Source organism: Mesitornis unicolor, unplaced genomic scaffold, assembly GCF_000695765.1.
Source record: "Mesitornis unicolor isolate BGI_N332 unplaced genomic scaffold, ASM69576v1 scaffold19634, whole genome shotgun sequence".
Classification (NCBI taxonomy): Eukaryota; Metazoa; Chordata; class Aves; order Mesitornithiformes; family Mesitornithidae; genus Mesitornis; species Mesitornis unicolor.
The window spans coordinates 41,572-64,484 of NW_010181070.1; the positions used below are offsets into that span (position 1 = coordinate 41,572).

General features: G+C 33.3%; 1 protein-coding gene across 1 annotated transcript; it reads left to right on the forward strand.

Annotated features, from left to right (window-relative positions):
* Positions 1 to 991: 991 nt before the first annotated feature.
* LOC104539714 (glutamate receptor ionotropic, kainate 2-like) lies at positions 992 to 20,912 on the forward strand (the record flags this gene model as incomplete). Its single annotated transcript, XM_010183309.1, has 4 exons — positions 992 to 1,135; positions 2,382 to 2,489; positions 9,690 to 9,803; positions 20,706 to 20,912. Coding segments are annotated over 4 exons (573 nt in total), but the record flags the coding sequence as incomplete, so codon positions are not given.
* Positions 20,913 to 22,913: the final 2,001 nt, after the last annotated feature.

Here is a 22,913-nt window from a genome sequence, read left to right on the forward strand (position 1 = left end):
CATTTGCATGAAAGGCACTACATAAGCTCATTTTGTATTGCATTGTATTGTATTGTGACAAGTGCAATAATCTCCAGGTTTTCTATCCATTAAAGAACTAATTTCACAGCTCACTAATTATGTGAATGAGAAGGCGAAATAGGTCCTTTTTCTCTAAGGTATGCTGAGCAGATGGCATAGCATTCATTTCCGCCAGCTGAATCTAAGGACCTCTCTTGCCTCTGTTCATCAAATAGAACAGGAGAAAGATGGCAGTTTCTTGTACAGCGTGACAGTGTGTACTGAGGAGCTGTCTCTGTCCTTTGCTAATACAACATTAGTTACCACATACCAGGTCTAAACAAGCCTATTTATTTAGGGTGAGACAGGACAACCATAAAAATGAATGTGCATTTTAATGCAATTCTAATTTGCCTCTGATTTATAGATGATACCTGTTCAGATCTGTCCTTGGGAATTTAAACTGATACCCATAAAAAGTTATTAATGAATCAGTTGAGTACCTTTGAGACTCTATCTAGTCTGTAATTTCAGGAAAAAAACCCATTATTTCCTTAGCCTGTACACTTTCCTTCATAGATAAGGTTTTGCTACCTTGCTAATAAATTCCCTTTCTTTTCTTTCACCTCGCTTGTGGAAATAACTGATGTGAATCAAACATGCATACCATGGTTTATATAGCCCCCTAATGCACTGCTTTTTAAAATAACATGAGTCATCAGAGATACCACTGGTCTTCTGTGATCCTGAGAAGTTGGTATTTGGGCTCTTTTTTCAGCATTAAAAAGAGAAAATCTGAGACTGAACTTCCTTATGCATCTTATGTAGGACTTGGCAGTAAGGCTGATTTTACGGTGCTACACAAGCAATCAGATAATTTTCTCCCTTTAACACAATAAGCAATGTTAATTTTTTAGTTTCCTTCTGTCAATACTGGGTTTTCACATGTTTTTGTTTAGCGTTCATGGTTCTGATTTCATTCTAATTTCAGACGGACGCAGCACTAATGTATGATGCAGTTCATGTGGTGTCAGTGGCTGTCCAGCAGTTCCCACAGATGACTGTCAGTTCGCTACAGTGTAATCGTCACAAGCCATGGCGCTTTGGGACCCGCTTTATGAGTCTCATTAAAGAGGTATGTCACTAATAAAGTATCCTGCTTCATTACTTTCCTTTCTTCCAACTTTTATTTTCCTTTGTTCCCACTTTACTTGAATTCTGCCTTTTTTTTCAGTAGATGAGAATCTTTCAGCTTGTTATGTGTAAGGAGTTTAGCAGGCAAGACAGCATTTTTATTTAAAAGCGGGTTTTCCTGAGGTATTATTTGGAACAAAGAAACATAAAAGGGTGAAATAACTGAATTCTAATTAAAACTCTTATTTGTAGATAATTGGAGGGTAGTTGGAATGTTCATCAAATAAATACTCAGACCTCTGAAACCTGAAACCATAGACTGAATATGAAAAATTCAGCAACTGAATACTGACATAAATTCAAAAGGGCCAAGAATGAATTTTACTCCCTGGTTTTATTTTTTTTATTTTTTTCTGGTGAATTAATAAATGTCACCTTAGCCTCCTAGTATGCTGTTTAGATACTGATAGTGAGTTAAAGTAAATCTTGGAGATTTAAGGTGCTAAAGGTGAACACTGTATAGTGTTCAAGTCTCTTGTACTGTAAATAACTCCTTATATAGTATTTCTCATTCTAGATATGCAAAATACTATGATAAAGAGTACTATTTGCAATTGAATATAGTCCTGTTTTTAATATTGGTTCCTTTTAGGATGATAATTTTGTTTTCCACATTCCCTCCTCTACTTCAGTATAGTTTTAGAAATAGGTAGACTTTAAGTTATGAAAAAATTAGTTTAGTAAAAGTAAGGGATCAGCTCTGGAAGACTGGCTCAGTGACCTCAATTTTTGCTGTCTCAGTGTGGTTTCAGGGTAGTCAACATCTTGCAAAAGTAAGCCTTTATTTGAATAAAATTTTGTGACAGAAAAATGAAATCCAATGTTAATGAAAGAGATTGAGGCTTGGGGGGGTGGAGAGGGGAGCATGTTGATAAGCAGAAGGGGAAATGCAGGCATGAATGATGGAGGAATGAAAACAAAACAGCCTTTTACCTCATTTAGTAAAAAGAGTCTATTGTCTAACGTGGAAAGTTGCTGAAACAATTTTCTGTGAATACTGAAGAAAGGTTGCTTTGATTAGCAAAAAATACAAAATATTTCTTAAAAAAAATCAGCCACAAGGTAAATTATTTAGATAAAATGAATAATTAATGTTCTCATTTTAGCAGAAGTAATTTTTTTTTTCTTTTTGGGCAAAGAAAGGAAGAGGTATTTATTTACAGATACTGTTTTTTCTTTCTCCATAGGCACACTGGGAAGGCCTCACAGGCAGAATAACTTTCAACAAAACCAATGGCTTAAGGACAGATTTTGATTTAGACGTTATCAGCCTCAAGGAAGAAGGTCTTGAAAAGGTGTGTAAGATGCTTACCTCCAAAGTGGTGGGAAACAAAACAAGACCCCACCCCCTAAAAACAGTAACATTTTCAATAACACTTGGTCTGTTACGTAAAACAGTATACCTGTTCTCAGTCTGATATCTAGTTTCAAAGTCTTCTAGTAAAAGCTGTTATCTTGATGTCTGACGGTGGGCTCTTAACTGTGTGCTTCTAGACACTTTCCTATATTCAAGAGGACTGGGGAAGAGTGAACAGCTGGACCTAGAGTCATGCATTAATATACTTTGTATTCAATCTATATTGAGATTATTTTAGTTGTAATTCCAATCCCATTGCCTATCCTCATGTGTGAAACTGTGGGCATGCATGTCGGTATTTTCTTTACACCTTACTAATTCAGGAAGAATTACCTCAGACAGAATGAAAAAAAATGGCTTCATTTTGACAATTTTCTGTGTTTTAGGAGGAAACTTTGATTCTCTTCTTGGAATATAAAGTTTCTATCTCTAAGTGGTACTAAAAATTAAGAATAGGTAGCCTGGCATGTTTGTCTGTCTCCTGACATGAATTTTTCTTGCAGAAATGGAGTGAAAGACCAAAGGATTAAGAAATGCCCTTTCCGTGTAGCTTAATACTGTCTCTATTTAAACTAAAGGCCATACAGATATTTGGCCTACCTGCGTGATACCTTGTTGATCTGAAATAAGATCATCTTCACTCTCTTCACCAGCCATCCTGCCATAGAGAAACAACTGAAGAAGCTGCAGTGTCTCACATTGTTGTGATCAGGAGACAAGGGTTTTGCAATCTGCATCTTTCTTGTAGTTTTTATCTATCTGTGGTGTTCAGTGTTCAGAACAAGTTAAGTTAATATTGTAGTTGTAAATACAAAGAGAAATTAAGGGAAGGCACTATGCTACAGAGTTGCATTTCTTTCTTCTATAACTCATTAAATGGAGAAGCTAGCATAAACAACTTATTTCTCCAAAATTTTCCCCTCAGTACTGGTTGTGGAATTTTAATTTTCGTCTTACTAGGGAGATTTTAAAAAATGTTCAGAAGCCATGAGTTTGCTTTGAAATGCTTACGTAGGTAAAAACATTTTTGAAATTGTCTAGTGGCAAACCTGTTGTATTGGGTTTTCTGTGAGGGGTTTTGGGTATTTTTGGTAACAGGGGAAGGCTATGGAGATAATCCTGTAAGAAGGTACTAGAAAGCTTCCCTAGCTCCAGTGTTGTACCTACCTCTGACCAGGGCCAAGCCAATCAGTGCTCCTCTGAATTTGTGTATTCAAGATGGGTGCAGTGCACAGCGTGCCCTCTCTTTAGCCCCGGTTCCAGTGTGGGCGGCATGGCCCCAGCCCCAGCTGGACTGGTCCCAACTTAAGCTCGAACTCTGCTGCAGCACTAGCTCAAAAAAGAGAGAGCCGGAAACTCTTCAGAAGTGTCAGAAGGGCTCTGCAGCAGAGAAATGAGAAGGACGTGAGGAAAACAACTGTGCAGACACCAAGGTCATAGAATCATAGAATACCAGGTTGATAGGGACCACAAGGATCATATAGTTCAACCTCTCAAGGTTAAAGTATAGTTTAAATGAGTTGAGTCACCACCCTGTCAAGCTGACTCAGAACTGACCAATGTAGGGGAATTTACCACTTCCCCTGGGAGATTATCACAATGTCTGGATGATCTCATGGTAAAAAAATTTCTTCTGGAGTTCAGTCAGAATCTCTCCAGAAGCAACTTGTGTCCATTACCCCGTGTCTTTTCCATGTGACTCCTTGTCAAAAGGGTCGGTGAAGGAAGAAAAGAGAGGGGAAAGGAGGAGGGTACAGAGCTGAGGTTCCCCCTGCAACACATAGTGAGAGTGCAGGTTGACCCCCCTGCAGCCTTGTGGAAGTTCACTGAATCAGAGATCCAAATGAGAAGGTGGCTGCTCCTGAAGAGACTGTGACTCCATGGGCAGTGTATACTGGAGCAGTTCATGAGTGAGGGAACTGTAGCTGTGGGCAGATCCACATTGAAGCTTTGTGAACTTAGGCTGAAGCAGTTTTGTGCTTGAGGGAACCGCAGCTGTGGGCAGACCCACATTTGGACCCGCTCTGTCCTCTACATCCAACCCTTCACATGTGCACTCCATATCACTGCATCACACTCTTTCTCTTCAGCTTTCTGCTGCTCTCTCCTTCTCTTCCTTCCCCCTTTCCTCCCTCTCTTACTTTTCCCCTCTCTGTCCATTTCACTGTCCATCTAACCCCTGTCCGCTTGTCCCTCTTAATCTCTTTGCTCTTTTCATCCCCTTTCTTTCTATTTTCTTCTTTCTTCAGGAGCCTTTCCCCATCTTTGTCCTCATCTTGTAGGTTCCCAAAGTTTTTCCCAAACCACTATATTGTCAAGCTTCTCTGTCTGTAATTAGAACTCCTAAATGTTTTTGCTCTATTTATTTATTCACTCATTCATTGTGTGGGATGAGAGAAGATAGGGAGATAGAAATTATATGTGCCATATTATGTGTGTTGTATTTCCATACTATAAATAGCTATTGTTTCATTTAACCTCTTTTCTCTTTTGCAGTCAGTGAGAACATAAACATTTTCTCATTGATTTAAAAAAGATGCCATGGATTATCTCAGATTTTACATAAGATACCTGTAGCTGAAGCTATTGAATGAGGAGATAATCAAGCATCAATCAAGAAGTATGAGTTTCCAAATAATTCATGTCTGACAAAAATGATATCTTCTTGTAAGATGAAAATTACAAAATTAATTGATGATTGGAGTTCTGCTAATGTAATGTAAAACAAAATCTGCTGGCAGTCAGTCTGGACACACTGAAAATATTTATGGTTAAGCACACTGAAAATCCCAAACTGTGGCAATCCAGTATAATAAGCAAATTATCATTTAAATTACAATCAATCAAGTATTCATGCTGAAGCTGCATCATGAGGAAAATTATTTTATCCTTCGGGGAGATAACAAATACCTGAATTTAATACCATTTTTGATATGAAAATTTATCACCTAAGAGGAATCACATTTCTTGAATAAAGATGTTAACTGGCTTGAAATCTTGCTCAAGAACCTACACTCAGGATGAATATAAATGACACAAAATGAGTCATAATTTATTGTCCAGCATATCAATGTAAGAGCTTGTTTTATTTAGTATCTTTATTAATGACCTGGGAAAAAAGAGTTGTATAAACAGAGGGTTTTGTAAAAGTTAGAGAAAAAAAGAGAGATGACAGATCTATCGAAGTCAGAAGTATTTTCATTAACATGACACTTTGCAAAGAAGGCAAGCTTATTAATATTTCTGAAGAAAGCAAAATAAATGAAGCAATACCAAATGGGAAATATATAAATAGGAAGAATTAATATTACTCCCATTGGAATATAAGTTATTATTTTCTTGATGTAATCTATATGACAAATGACTTTTTTATTTTAAAGAAGAAACATGCACTTTAGACATGCTGTAGGAAGCAAACTAGGATCATGCTGTATTTTTGAAAATAAATGGCATAAGACGCGGCTACCACTTCTTCAAATACTGTTAAATTTACCATGTTATGTCCATATGTTCACCTCCAAACTTTTTATTTGTATGCAAGCTTAATTTATACTACAGTCTGTAGAAATAGCCAAGCCTGAACATGCCTTTCAAATTACATTTATGCTTAACTTTATGGATCAGCTCAGAACAGGATTGTGTTAGTGAACAATAACCTTAAAAAGAGGAGAATTTTGATAAGGTATGAGAAGATTTATTCTCCTATAAAATGTATTGCTAAATGTCACAAAAATCCATCTGATATTTCCAGAAGAGACCAGTAACTTTCAGCTGAAGTCCAATGTAGCTTGCTTTCTTCAAATCCTTGCTAACTTGATGAACTACGTAAATTTTGTGCAAAAAATTGCTGTAATCAGCACTCTCCATCCTAGATAAAGGTCCATGAATTTTATCATAATTATATCTAATTATTCTACTATATGAACCTATTAAAGTTTTTTAAAAAATATTGTGCGTATTAACTGTGTGTAGTTTTCAGTGTTCAGAATTTGGAGTATTATTCATTCTGATTTACCAGGTCTGATATTTTTACTTATTTTTATTATTTAGTAAGTACTCTTTTCTTTTTACAAATCATGCCAATTGCATTTTACTGTGAAATTAATATTTTTGGAAATAAGCACAATTGTACTGATCTTTTTTTGGAAACTGAATGTACAAAATACTTGAACCCCAAAGAATCGAATTAGTTTTAAATTTGTGTGTACATTAGCCAAACTTCTCTTCAGTGCTTGTTGAATTCTGTCCTTTGGTAATGACACTATTTTTACACACTTCTGGTGAGATTTAGATTTGAAATTGTGCTTTTGAGTAGTAAATATTGTGAAGATTATTTAAGAGTTTTATTTAAGAGTTTTGTTTAAGTGGTATAGGATTGATTGACCATTTGGAAACCGCAGAGTGAACCTCTCTAAAAGTGGAAGGGAAACTTTTCTTGTGGTGCATGTCACAAGAATCTCTAGTTTCATCTGGTCCAGTATTCTGTATATGAATGTAGCCAGTTGCAGAAGTCTAGTGAAAATGGCAAGCATATTGCAGCATTCTGTCAGAACGCTCCCAGAAACTCCACATATTATATGCCCACTCCAGAATAGTCTAGCCATTTAGGAGACTTGAATGGAAAAATATGGGATTGAGAGGCTCCTTGTGACTGTATTTATTGTATGAACATTCTCTCAAAGGTGTATTTTAGAATATCAGTTTGTTTCACTTTTTAGGAAAACTGGAAGTGTTGGTTATAAATGTAATGCAGTAGAAGTATGTTGTTTGAAATGCAGTTATATGTAGTAGAGTACCTTGATTGGCTTTTTTAGATTTCTAACCTTTGGCATTTAAACTTTCCTAGTGAAAACACATTAACAATTCTAAAGGCTACTTTAAAATTAAGACACTATGCTTAAGCAAATAGAAAACAATTAATTTGTTAATCAATTTAATTAATTTGCTGCACTCTTTATGCACAGTTTTCTTTAGAAGTAGCAGCTTTGAGAAGATGTTTGCGTGGTTTGGGAGCTGCATGTAACAGTAGTATATCAGTATCTCTGCCATAAGTTGTTGAGTTTGAGCTCATTAAGAAAGATATTGCATAGAATGTCTTATTTTGAACATCCAACTTTTGCTCCATTTCTTAGATTTTTGATTCACAAAAGTAGCAATACAACTACAATTAGCCTAATTTAGAAAAATAATGTGATAATTTATCAAGGGGAAGTTTATTTTTAAAGTAATGCTGTTGGTAGTTCTTCTAAGTCTAGAGGGATGTTCTAACATGATAATTATTCATTTGCTTGTGGCTGTGTCTATGTTAAAAAGTAGGGGAGTAAGTATTTAAATTAGCAGTGTGTTAGCTTTTGGCAAGATAAATTTGAAGTACGAACTTGAACTTGAATAGGTTATATGATTTAATGAATTTAGGATTTGAAATTGATCAAATAAGGTGATGCCATTCCCTTACAATTTTTGTGCCTTGTGTACCTGAAGTTCAATCTCATAGAGATTAGTCCAGTTTCAATTATGTGAAGGATCAGCAGGGACAGGCTTAAGTTCTCATCTTTGGGACTCTCTGTTATTCTCTTCTAGCTTACTCTTTCTTCAAAGTTAAGGAAACACTGTGATTGCCATAATTAACAAAATATTGCAACTAAAAATTCTCAGTCCTTCTACAGTTTCTTAATTGAGTCCAAATTGCAAGACTGAATATCTTGGGTTTCCTAAAAATGTCATCAAATGAAATAGTATTAAAAGAGTGAGTGAAGAAAACTTTTTGAGTAGTAAGCTTTGGTTTCAATACTTTGAAATTATGTGTTAGATGTTATTTTCCAATAGTATTTCTGAGACATACATGTTCCCATTTCTTCCCTTCATGATTCTTTTGTTAGTGTATAAGGTACTGAATGACCAAAATTCAAGAATCACAGCCATTTAGAGTGACTTCTTGGAACTAAGTGTTATTCAAATTAAAAAAGATAAAATATCTGCGGAACAGAAAATCATAGAAAAAAAAAGAGCAAATTAATCTTTTTTTGTTACATCTTCCACTGATTAATGTTCTGCTGTATTCTCATACATTCATTTAGAAATGAACTCTTTTATTTAACCCATATTGAATTACATCCTGAGCTTACTTGGCAGCCATGCTGCAACAAATCACTTAAAAGTCTATGAACAGTTTCTCAAGAATCAAATAATTCTGTGTGTTTAAATATAAATCTGTATATACATACATACATACATACATATATATATGTTCACACTCAAACTTCATGGAATTTTTTAGTTACTGTCTAGATTTGGTTTTAAAGTATCTTTATCTTCTATTATAGATAATGCTTGGTATTTGAAATGATATTTAAAAAGTCTAAAAACAAGTAATGTTTGTGAACATATTTTAGACAATGGAGTACTGAAAACATTCTGATGCCTAAAAATGAATAGCTGTATTTACTGTTTGACCATTTTAGTTGTATAGTAATGAAATTGCAGATAAATTATATAATCATAAGCCCCATTACTTATTACTTTGTATGTGAGACTGTCCTCGACTTGAACATTAAAGCATAACCCTGGACCTCCTTACTTCGGTAAAAATCCTATTGACTTCTCTGGAATAAGAATTTCATGGTACAAAATTTCAAAAGAGCCATGTACTGAACATTTCTCTGTAAATCAATTAAGTTATTACACTTAACCTACTTTCAATCTTCTCCATTGCATTTCCCCCAAAACATCTTTTTGCTCTGCTGTTCTCTCTGATCACATAAAATGGTAAATCCTTCTATAGAGACAATGCTTTCTCCTCTGCAAATGATTTTCCACCTAACTATTAAGTTATCTTTAGATGTTGTTTACCTTGAAGAATGAAAGTTAAATGGAGAATTACGTATTCAGAGTAGCTTTAGACATTCTGTGAATCATTTTTCCACTTCACTTCTTAAAACATACTTCGAGGTATTTTGATTCATATTTTAAACAAGCAGACTTCAAATGTAATGACAGAGAATAATGGAACAGGGTTTAATAATAAATATTAGTAGTCTATTTTTTTTTTCCTATAGCAATCTGGTTTTCCTTATAGTGTTCTTTTCTAGATACTGAAATGTAACTAACGGTACTTACACAGTAATTTATTGTTTTATAGGTTGGAACTTGGGATCCATTGAGTGGCCTTAACATGACAGAGAATCAGAAAGGAAAACCAGCAAACATCACAGATTCCCTGTCCAATCGTTCTTTAATAGTTACCACCATCTTGGTAAGCAATTACATTTGCATTTCCAGAAATAAAGTTGTACAGGAAAGCTAATAGAATATGATATACTAATTACTACAGTAATGAACAGTTACACTTAGAAATTACTGTGTCATGAATGAGCTCCAGTTGTTAAACTAGTCATGGATATTTACTTTAATCTAAATTGTAAGTAAATTATCCCAATTTTAGAGTTATGTCAGTTGATTAGTAATTTCACTTTCTTTATTATTGACTAAAATGTTTCATTCCTTCACAAAGCTGTTTAGTTCAGCACCATGTGAGAGGACAAGGTGTTTGTTTAAAAAAATTGGTTTGGCTATTAGCCTAATGATTTTAGCCCACAAAAATTACTGCATTAGTTTGCTAAACTAACACCACGGTATTAACTCTAAAGAAAGTATGAAGTATTTAACATTTATTTTCATCATAATTATTACCTGATTATTAAGATGAAATTGATAATCATATCAAAATATAATTGAGATACCATTTGGACTAGATCAGATTTATCTTCTTTTCATTGCTGTTGGCAAATTCACAGTGGTGAATGATGTATTATTTACTTATGACATATATTTAGTTATGTAAAAATAAATATTAATGAATTTCCACACCAAAATTTTGAAATAGTAATTTTAATTTCAAAACAAAACGAAAAACTTTCCAGAAGTGTGTCTTCTGTGTTTGTCTGCTGCTACCATTATCATTAATTTGAAGTTATCAAAAAATAATTTACTTCCCAACAGTTTTATTCTTTAGTAAGAAGCTTTTACCTATCAACATATATTTTGACATTTCAAGCTAGAATGAATTTTCATAGGTACATAGATACAAATGGAAGTGTGCTTCTAACCTTTTATGTAACGTAAGCCATATAATTTCATCCAATAGGTAACTTTCTGGTTGCTTATAAGGACTGTTTTTATTTGAAGATGTACAAATTATAGAAAAAGCTTCTGAAATTCTTTGTTTCATTTATTCCACTAATTGAAAAATACATACCTGACATATAATTGGAACACTGGTGACACACTTTCAGATGTAAGTTCTTGTTAGGCAGTATTAGCTTTGTGTAGCAAAGTTTGGGCAGCAGTGATAGCAGAAACACAGATGTGGCTTCTGTGAGAAGCTTCCCCTGTGTCCAATAGAGCCACTGTTAGGTGGCTCCAACACAGACCTGCTGCTGGCCACAGCCAAGCCAATCAGTGACGGTGGTAGTGCCTCTGTGATAACATATTTAAGGAGGAGGAAAAACCACAATGGCAACTGCAATGGGACAGAGGAGTGAGAATATGTGAGAAAATCACCTCTGCAGACACCAAGGTCAGTGAAGAAGGAGTGGGAGGAGGTGCTCCAGGAGCTGGAGCAGATTCCCCTGCAGTCTGTGGTGAAGACCATGGTGAGGCAGGCTATCCTGTCCCCCTGCAGCCCATGGAGGACCCCATGCTGGAGCAGGTGGATGCCTTAAGGAAGCTGTGACTCTGTGGGAAGCCCATGCTGAAGCAGGCTCCTGACAGGACTTGTGAAGCCATGGGCAGAGGAGCCCATGCTGGAGCAAGTTTTTTGGCAGGACCTCACAGGGGACTCATGCTGGAGCAATCTTCTTTTCTGTCTTGAATTCTGTATAATACATGCTATAGGTAACCATCTGGAAGATCAGTCCTTTGTTTATGAGCAATTCAGTGGCTCTATTATGAAAAGAGATCAAGGCTTCCAGGATTTCATCACTTTTCAGAAGTCTACTTTTGGTGCAGAAGCATGTCTGGTTTCCAAATTCTGGTTCCATACCAGCCTGAAGTACCAGCTGAACATGTCTGATGGAGTTATGATCAGCTTTTTAGGGGGAGGAAACACTTGAAAAATAATAATACTTTTTTAAAATGCTGTTTTTATCTTTTATAAGTGTAGCTTTGGATACCTCAATTTTTTTTACACTACTGCTTTATTTTATTTTAACACCATCTCTGTTGGAACTTCATTTTTTTTGTTTCTTCTGTTAAAAATCTGCATTCTGTATATTCTATGTTAAAAAAAACCCACAAAAACCATTTCAAGTTCATTAATAAGTTTTTTCTTATAATTTGATACTCCTAAATTGATTTTTATTATGCCAGCTATCAGGATTTCTTTCCTTTAGATTTTAGATATAAGTATCTACATATTTTTATTCTTGTACATATTCTACCTTTACTGAGGAAACTTTTAAACTTCGGAATTAAATTTTCATACTTATAAATGTATATGCATGGTGTTTGTTTATTTATGCTAAATTGCATACCAGGCTGTCTGTCTTACAATATGGGTTCATTTGTTCTGTTCTGCTCAAAAGGATGCTCCTTTTCTTTCCCTTATAGCTTTTGTCGGCTTTTCTGTATATGCTTAGATCAAAACCCTGAAAAGCTCACAGTTGTCAAGTTTATTCTTTTCAAGAAATGTGTGAAAGTTATGAAAAGTGTGTGATAATCTCAAATTTAGCAGTTATTTGTTACTTTACTTTTGAAATGTGAAATTACTTTTTTAACTATACTCCCCTTAAAAATATCTTTGACTGTTTTAGAAGAAGGAAGAATTTTAATGGACCTTCAAAACAATTTTATTTAGTTCAAAATGTAGTATCCTCACACAGCATTTTACTTATAAATGCTGCTTTTTCAAATGGGAGAAAACTGATGCCATATAAGTGCCAACATGTTTTCAACATAAAGATATAAAATCAAGCAAAGTCCAAAGTTTTAGCATCTTTGAGGGTTTTTTTTAGGTGTGTAATTTTTCATTTTGCATACTTTCTCTCCCATTCTTTTAGGCTCATAAGATATTTAAAGCAAAAGTTTTTAATAGCCAAATTTTAAATTAATATATAAAAAATAATAACTTTACTTTTTGCCTTTATAAAGGCGGTTGCTCATCTCTTGTACATGGAATTGCAGATTTGTAAGCTTTTTAATTTTAGTTTTTATGGTACATTTTGAGGAAAGATACCTGATGGAGGCATTATCTCATAATTCCTGTTGCATCATTCTAGAATAATTTAAGCAATATCTAATTTTTGAGATATTAATAATTCAGTAATACTTGGTTCCTGCTGCCATTATAGCCCTAAATAGCTCTTTCTCTCTCATAAATCTGTTTGAATTCTATGTACTGCCACAAAATAGTTGAATCTGGTTTTGTCTACCAGAAAAACTGTAAACTTGATGTTTTTATATTTGTAGTGTACTCAGATGTGATAGTTTTTTTCTTTGGAAGCTAAAAGAATACACAATTTCTTACTTTCCAGTTTTAGTACTTTTCTTATCCCCTTTTTATATACTTTTCTGTCATGATCAGTGTGCTTTTTCAATGCTTTGCCCAGACTTCTCATACTCATTGAAACATCCATGCCCTCCTGAAAGTCATTCCACTCCTGCCTCAATTCTACTTGTCTCTCTACAGCCACCAGTGCAGACTGTAAACTGACTGATTTCAGATTTTTTCCACTAAGAAAGGTAAACTAGCTTGCTCTATATTTTATGGTGCTCAAAATGAAGAGTTAAAGTTGAAAATCAGCTTTGTCCCAAGATCCAGGATAATGTCTGTGTACTTATAATAACCTTTGGACCGTTCCAACCTGTGAAGTATCCAGAGATATACTTGGACATGGTGCTTTTTTTTGTATTACAAACATAAAAGCAAGTGATGCTTATCAGAATAAAATGATGAGATTTGAATGGAGTCATACGATATGAATGAGTGCAGTGGGATCAGCACAAGTTTGACAGTAGAAAAAGGTCATTAAAGCTATTTTTCTTCTTGCTGGGTGCAAGCAGAAGGTAGCACAGCCATGCATTTATATATCTGGATAATGACTGAGAATTATTTTCTTTGGGTTCCAAGTTTACAGCATCATTCCCAACAAGTTCTCTCAAATAATTCTCTAGTGCTTCAATTCCCTTCTGCTAAAATTTTAGTAATAAAAATATACTTCTGCATGGTGGTGAGGAGCAGTTTATAACTCTGCTTCAGTATTTGCACTTAGGAACACTAAGGACCATCATTCTGGGAAAATGCTTGCTGCATTTTTTGGTTGTCTCAGGTTTGCATATTTTTGGTTAGTTTTTCCCCACAGTCTTTTGAAAATTTAAGATACATCATAAGAAAATAATGTTTTTCTTTCCATGATGGTAAGACCTACTAATAATGTCTTTGATATTCTTCATGTATCATGAAGACAGTATGATTGAGTTCAGTTGAAAAATAGGTTAGTACTGTCTGCAGTGTTGCAACAGTTTAATGATTTCATGTTCTGTGGTTTATTGAGTGAAGTGGTTTTGCTTGAAATAAACATCCACATATATCTGTTTTCTATGACTGAAATGGAAACTTAGTTCACATTCTTGGGATGCAGCTGAATTAATTTAAAGTCTGGCCAAAGTTAAGAGTAAATTGTGGAGGAATAAAGAAAACTATGTTTTTTAGGAGCTCAACAAAATGACAAGTGAAACTGCAGAAAACAACAACTATGGTTTGAATTCTTTAAGCTGTGATTTATTGAAGTGTAGTTATGACTGTTTGTTTCATGACCTGAAAAGTCATATTAGGGAATCTTTCAGAAAATATCTTTAAAGTTGTCAAATAAGAAGATTAACAATTAGTTTCTGTTATAGATAGTATAGTGCAAGAAGGTGTCTTTGGTGTTTTCTTGTGTCTGGCCTTAATTTCTTCTGTTATAGTATCCTGACTCAAATGCTGAAAGATATTTTTAATATATTGCATTGTTTTGATTGATTATAACTAGTCGTTTTCTTCATCTTTCCCAATTGAATTTTGACTGCCAACTGTTTTCATCTATTGTGTATTTTTTACATCTGACATAAATGTTAATTATATATGTCAGCCTTTTAAATCCAGTATCCCTGGTCAACAGAAGCTAATTATTAAAATTCTCTGTTCTAGCAGTGGCAGGCTTGAAAGATGTTTTTCCTCTTTTTATCACAGTAACTTCTACTTTTTCTTGTTGTTTTCTTTTGCTATTTTAAATACTGATAGTAATAAAAAGTTCTAGATTCTTTAAAAAATAGAGATGTCCATCTTGAATGCATTAAAGAACAATCCATATGTTCGATATATATTTATAAAAATTAAAACTAGAATAATTTGAAATGCAGAATTTATTGTCATTTCTAGTGATATCTTTGTAGTTGAAATATAATACAGCTCACAGGAATAATTCAAGTAAGTATTTCTTGTCCATATCTGAAAAGAAAACATATAGATCAAGACAACCAAATACAAAAAGTTCCATCAGAAATGTTTTTTCATGCCCACGTTTTTATAGAATAAGTGGCTTTTCATTCAAGTGTTAGCTGTACATTTTAAACACTGAAACAAGTCTGAAAAGCTACAATATTAGTTCAACATGTAGAAGCATTAGATAATAATCTTTTTTTGTGTCGGGAAGCTTTATGTTTGTGATGCAACTTACACATAAAAAAATAAATACAGATGAATTTTCCAGGTAGAACATATGAAAATATATAATGGAAAATCTGTTGTATTGACATTCATTCCCTAATGAAAAATGTCTTTGAAGATAGTATTCTTGCTTTGCATCATAGAAATTTTGAAACTTAGAGAGTAGTTATGACATTTTGGTAATTTCATCTCGTTGCAACTTACTGCATCCAAAATACAGTCAAGCTTCAAGAAGAGGATACAAGACCATACACAGCTTTAGAAGTATATTTTTCTTTAATGTTATTAAGATGACAATTATCTCAGAAGTACAGAATATAAATTCTGCACACCCTATACTGCTCTGACACACAAACACACATTTTTGTGGCAGTATAATACACAGATTAAGGGTGGCTCCTCTCATGTTAGCAGTCAAGGGCAGCTTCAGTAGGCTGGTATACATGGTTGAGTGACCTCCTGTGCCATGAGTGGTTGGTTAGTTTCCTGTTTTTTCTTCAACAGTCCTTTAAAATATGTTATTTTGTTACTCTGTTGTCCTGAGTGCTAGAGATACTGCCAGTTTATCTCCAGTGAAAAATTGAAGTTTGTTTGCTTTTATTCTTCTTCTAAACTGTCCTATTTTAAAAGAAACTAGTAGTGTGAAGACTTTCCCTTCAGAGAAAAAGCTATTGATATGAGACATAACAAGCATACTTGATAAAAATACATGGTAGAATCCCTTTTCCTGTAGCTGAAGTTTATTCAGAGTAGGCACATTTCTGGAAACATTGTCTCTGTATAAGGATTTATTCAGGAATAATTTTCTTGAGTATCTCTGTATAGGCAGTGCTTATTCAAAGGCTTTTGCTTTAAGCTATTTATGTCATTCCAAACTATAATAAAAGGGCTAAGGAGAAGGTGGATTTTTTTTTAATTATTGGTGGGTTTTTTTGTTTGTTTGGTTGGGTTTTTTTGTGGTTTTGTTTTTGTTTTTGTTTTTGTTTTTTATTTTGGTGGAGGAGGAGATGTGTCCAGTTGAAAGACTATTAATGTCAATTGAAACAGTTTATAAGATTTTAAAGAATATTTTGTAAGTATTCTGAAAACAAGTCTGAGCAATTTTTTCTGTTACATGATCTAGTAATTCTTAACAGTCATGTTTTCAAGAGCTAAATGACAAAATTAAATTATGAACACTGTAAGTATAAACCAGTTGCTAAACTTTATGAATAACTCAGTTTAAATACTCTGGGTAATCAAATATAATTGTCCTAGTGAAAGATTTTGGTGGAACTGTTAATACACCAAGAAGCAATGCTCATCAGTGTTTAATGTATAGACACTTTTCCTGAGAGTGTACTTGGCAACCATTAAGTCCATACTAGTCCATACTATAAGTTTAAAACTTAAACAAATAAAATGTGTAGTAGATTCTTTGCATGGACTTGTCCAGAGTACATAAATGCCATGTTCAATATTTATAACGTGTATTGTATATTACCAGATGAAAAAGAGAAGAACTAGGGAAAACTTTGGGATTAATAAGGGCTATCATAGATGAAGCTGCCAAAAACCACTTGTGATAAATTGAAGATTAATTCTGACAAAGCTAAGTAAGAAAATGCTTTACATGGCAAATAAAAGGTCTGAAGAGAAGAAGTGAATGTTTTGGACATTCTTTTGGAAGAGTATAACAAAAAGCAGAAAGATCCATTAAGCAATGACATAATATAAGGTTTGTGAAAGTATTAAGAGAGTATTAATAATTCATTGATCAGCCTTCTCAGCAGAAGTTCTTTCCATAACAAAACATTATAATTATTAAATAGTAACATGAAGACCAGCTAACCAAGCTTGTGAAAGTAGAAACTAATGAAGGAGTATGGAGTTGGAGCTATGAATTCCAGAAAGTGTTACAATTTTTTTTTCGTAAAAAAGCATTAGCAGAAATGATAAAGCAATTGAAGATTATTGTAATGATCTTAAGGGAGACTATGGAAGAATGTATGGGATGAGCTGAATAGCTCAGTGAAAAAAAATCTGCTGTAAAGGAGTAACAATAGCATGAAGTGACAATTACACTGCCTCCCTGATAGCACACCTATTTAAATCCTGTCCTATGTAACTCAGTATTGCATGGAATGGAAGATAGAAACAGAAATTTTGTCAAGAATCTTATCAAGATTACAAAGTGATTAGGGGATGTGTGACTCTGTAAATATCTGAACAACAAGAAAGCAAATGTCTAGGATCTCTGTAAATAAGCATTCCAAACTACACAGGGTTTTCAATGCCTACGGAGTTATATATAAAATGTTATATTTGGGAAGCAGAAGCCTGGGGTTTTTTACATCTGAAACAGGGTTTTTTACACCTTCAAAAATAAAGTTTAGGATTTAAAGTGTAGCTAGACAATTTTATTGAGTATTTAATCCAAATTTAATATGGATAATCAATTTGAATTACCTTCCGTTGAGAAAGAAGTTCCAGACAATTAGGAAAATTCTAAAACTACAGAACCTGACAGCCAACATGGACAATATTTCAGTTGTCATGATTTCATTTCCTGGATGGTGAATGTTCTTTTCACATCAGAAACAGTTGCTACAGGTAGCTGTTTTATTGGCCTTTTTATTTTTATCAAGAAATGATTGAGTTTATCTTTTTCTTCTAGCAAAACAATCCTAATTCTTAAATAACCTACTATGGTATTTAAGTATAGTTACCTTTCTAAGTGTCTCCTAATTTCTAACCTTTATTGCTTTTGCCAGAGTTTGAGGCCATTAATTCCTCTACCTTTTCCAGAAAAGAACTTTTCTGGTTCCTTTTTGCAACAACTTTGTATGTAGAAGATGACCTGTATATGTATCACTTTGCTCTCAGTCTGTTCTTTTTTAAGTGAACCAACATATATTATTTCAATCTTTCCTCACACCATTTTGTAGAACTTGGTTCATGTTTCTCCTGAACTGCAGTATTCAAAACTGAATGGAATAAAGCAACTGAAACATTAATAGTGTCAAAGACATAAAATGATAAGATTAATTTTGATGGGAAGGGACCACTTTGTTTACTCCAGTCCCAACTCCTACTCAAAGCAGATCTAAGTAGCTCATCTTTTTTACTCAATTAATGATGTGATATTGTTGAATCTAGTAATGACCCCCTATAATGTCTAGAACTTAATTATATAGATTTGCTACCTAGTCAACTCTTTCTTCCTGAATTTCTGCAATTTATTATTCAATTGAAGTGTGGAAATATTGCTTAAATTCTTTTAAATATCAATGTTTTTTAAATTACTCTTCTATTTTCTGAAACCTACCATTTTGAATTCTGATCCTGCCCAACTGTAGAGTGAATATATATTCAATTAGCTTATTTTCTGTTCAAATATAAGTGCAAATATTTAACTGTACTCTATAAAGGAAAACCACTTATTATAACTTTCCAGATTGATCATAAATCTCTTTCAATGAAGTACACATTTCTGGACAGTCAAATTTTCTTAATACTTTTAGGATGAACAAGTTGACTTTGTGTATAGCTTGACATGATGACTTTCCTCAACTTCTTCCTTTCTCCATATTCTCTTAGCTTTATGTTCCCACAATTAATGAAATAGTTTTATAATTTGCTTAGGATAAAAATACCATTTTTCTAAAAATTTCATTAATCAGTCTACAATTTCATAGCCTTCTTTTCTCCAATTTGTGAAAGTTTTTGGATTGGGAAGAGTTTAAAGATAAGCCTTTTACAGTCTCCTTGAAGCCTCCATTAATTCTTAAGGAGATTTCTTAATAGATGTGAAATTGCTAAAACCACTTGTTCTGAGAATTCATCAGGTCCAAACTTACTGAAAATACTTAAATATAAAGATCTCACTGAAGTTCTCTTAAAAAATTTCCCTATTTTAGTCTAAACACTTTTACAGTATTTCTTGTGTTAATTTTGCACAATCTGATCAGCATTGGCCCTTTCAGAGAAGACAGGCACAGGAAAATATCAAACTGTTTGTAATGTCTTTTCATGATTTTCTCTTCCTGCTGGGCAACAAATAAATGAATTCCTAGAATTTTCTTTTATCCTTGCTTCTAGAATGTCATTTTTTTATCCTTAATATTGATTGTGTTGTATTTTTTGCTTTGGCATTTTTGCATTTGTCCTCGCATTAGTTTTATGTTATATTGATTTTCTGTTTGTCCTTCACATTCTGAGTTACATTTCACTTCCTCATACATCTTTTTCTGAGTTTCAGTTTGTTGAAGAATTCATGTTTGACTCTTGTTGGTTCTTTTTCTACGCTTTCTGTGTTTTGTCTGAGCATAGCTTCTCTTTAGCCAGTACTTTGCTTTCTTTAAGGAATTATCATTTCACCTGAAAACCTGTTTTCTTTACAATAGCTTTCTATGAGATATTTCATATCATTTGTCTGAGTTTATTAACAACTATTTTCATACATAGTTTTTGTTCTGATAATGTTTCTGCTTCTAAAGAATTATTCAATGATCCTTGTCATTTAAATGTCTTTAAACTTTTGAGTTTTCAGTCAGGTCTTTGTTCTTGTCAGTACTACATCTAGAAGAGCTCTCCTGAAGTAATTTGCCTATGTATTATTTGAAATCTTTTTGTCAAAACATCCTAGTAATTTCTCTGGAGAATTTATTTCATGTTGTATTCCTTATTAATTGTATGTAAAAATTCTTTATTTTGATAAATGTTATTTCTTCCCATAATTATGAATGTTCTGCCAGTCATTATAATTTTTGCTATTCTGTTTGCACATTGCTTCATGAAAAAAAACTGCCACTGTAGTTTTTATTAAACAAAAAGTTAAGTATTTTAAGAAAAGAAATTCAATTTTCATGGAATATATATCATAGAATTTGCTTTTTGAGTTAATTTTTTCTGGTTTTGCTGCAGTCTTGTAAATGAGAGCCTATAACTCACAGTAACAGAACACTGACTTTTTTAGACCCTGTGGGTTTTCAATACTTTTCAAAACACTGAGAAAACGAAGTCCTTGTTTAAGGAAATATGTAAAAACTGTTACTTCAAGCTTGATGTTTTTGGTTTGAATTATTTTTTTTTTCAGTTGCCAAATACATTTTTTTCTGCATTTTAAGTGGCTTACAATGTCCATCCAAACAAAGCACTTGATGTTAATGTATAATATAACTTGTTAAGGAGCATATTTAAATTTAGTGTTTATATTAATTCATTGAGGATATTTCAATGGTGTTTGCAGTATTGTTTTTTCAAATAAAAATGATAAAGAGGGTCTTCTGACTAACTTCACTGTGAAGATAAAGACTTGAAACAGTTATAATCAAAAGCTAAAAGGATTCTACTTTTCATTTTAATTCTTTGTCCAGGGAGTGGTGTCATGACAGTGCACTACTGTAGGCTAAAAAGAAAAGAAAGGTGTGGTGAAACTCATTATCCATTCTGTCTTTTAAATTTTGACAGGAAGAGCCATATGTTATGTTCAAGAAGTCTGACAAACCCTTGTATGGAAATGATCGATTTGAAGGTTATTGCATTGACCTCCTCAGGGAGCTGTCTACTATTCTTGGGTTTTCTTATGAGATTAGACTGGTAGAGGATGGAAAATATGGAGCCCAGGAAGATTCCAGCGGACAGTGGAACGGAATGGTTCGTGAACTAATTGATCATGTAAGTAAACTTTTGGAAGCTTTCTACTATCCATTTAGACTTCAATTCTATCTATACAAATTGTAAAACTTTTATGATAATGCCTTTTGTATAGTACTGTTTTGGAAAATGCAGATGCTTAAAATATTAATGCAAGTAGATCCACATCAGTGGTTTCTATAATGTAAAATTTGTTAAATGAAGACTATTCTGCATCTCTATTTTGTTTATAGCCAGTGTTTTTTTCTGCTAAACTGGCTTAGCTCTTCTGTGGCATATGCCTTAGGCAAAATATGGAATAAATGCTACTCAGAGTTTGCTTCTGAGAATAAATATATGGGGGTTTTTTTGAGACAAAACATACTTCTTCATTAATCAATAGAAGTTAGAACTCCTCTTCTGATAGTGGATCTGACTTTGTCTTTAAGAAGTTTCTGTGTATGTAGTATGAACACATGAATTATTTGATATATACAAAGAAGAGGAACATCTTTCTTGAAACATTGACAATAAAGTGCAAGCAGTAAGACAAAAATACCAACATATACTGAAGCAGGAAAGTAATGCAAAGTGTGTTGAAACAGCTACTATTACAATTATTTGTAAATGAGTAAGGTAGAAATTACTTTGTGTAAAGCATGCATTCCTAGTTGGTCATGTCAGTTGAATTCAGTTTCAGAAACATTTTAGTCAATTTGAAAATTATGTCGTTGTCCCTTTTTGCATTTATTTGGGAAGATTGATCATTGTCATTTAAAATAGGAAGAATGGGAGAATATTTTATAACTAATTCAAGTGAAACCTCTAAATGATGGCAGAAACTGCATGAATAACTTGAACAAAAATATTCACTAATCTTGTTTCAGTTTGCTTAAAGATTTCAGCAGATGGACAGAACATGTGCTAATCAAAATATTCATATTTACTAGAAGGGTTTTTATCTTTGTGCTTTTCTAGTAAATAATATTCTGGTATTGTTGTTGCAACAGATGTTGATTATGCCTAGCTTCACACTTTTAACAAGAATTTGTGGGAGTATTGTATTTATATTATCTTTAAATGTGTGTATGTATTATACCTAGTACACATACATAGAAAACAAACAGATATTTAGCAAAGCTCGCTGTCCATCTCTGTAGATATGTATTTTCACATGTGTGTAAATGCCTAGGCATGCATAACTTGTAGATTTGATAGTTGTTAGGTAGCATCATCATCTGGAACTAATTTTCCATGACTAAGTTGAATATTTTGGAAGTAATTCTTATATAATTCTTCAGAAGCAAAGAAATAAATCACATTTTGGTATGCTTTTATCATTCAGCCCTAAAGCTCTCTTGAACAAGCACTAGTATGGCCTCGTAAGTTTTTCACTAAGATGATCTTGAAATAAAATGCATTTGAAGAAGTTACAGCAGCAAAAGTATGTGTAACAGGAGCTTTTCCAGTCCTTTCTTCTTGATAACATGGAATGGAACATGTTTTCCTTTTTCTCATGCATAACATATAACTAATTTTAGATTAAATTTTATTTTGGCTTTTGATATGATGCTTACTTAGGAGTCAAAAAAGTCTAGCTACTATGCTTAGTGCATTATGGAAGATGTAGTCAAACTTCTTAACCTGGATCATAGCTTTTACTTGTGTATCTCAATTCCTCAATTGTTAAATTTTTCCTTCAAAATTTTATCTGGTTTTATGTATTCTTTGGTAATCTACTTGAATACATGCAATTTATTTATAACCTGTGCACTTTATTTGCATGCATGTTGTTGGTACATTTATCACCAAACAACACTTTAGACCTCAGAGCTGATGCCCAAGAATTTAGAGAAGAGTTTCAAATAGTTACGACATTTAGTGTTTCTATGTGGTTAGTACTTCACTTGGACCATTAGCTTAGAATTTTGGTCTTTCTTTTCACTTAGAGAATATTTTTAAACTGTCAAAAAGGTTTTCTTTTGTATAAAGTAGTGTAATAAACTGAATTACAGCAATCTGGACATCCATAAATCCATGGGT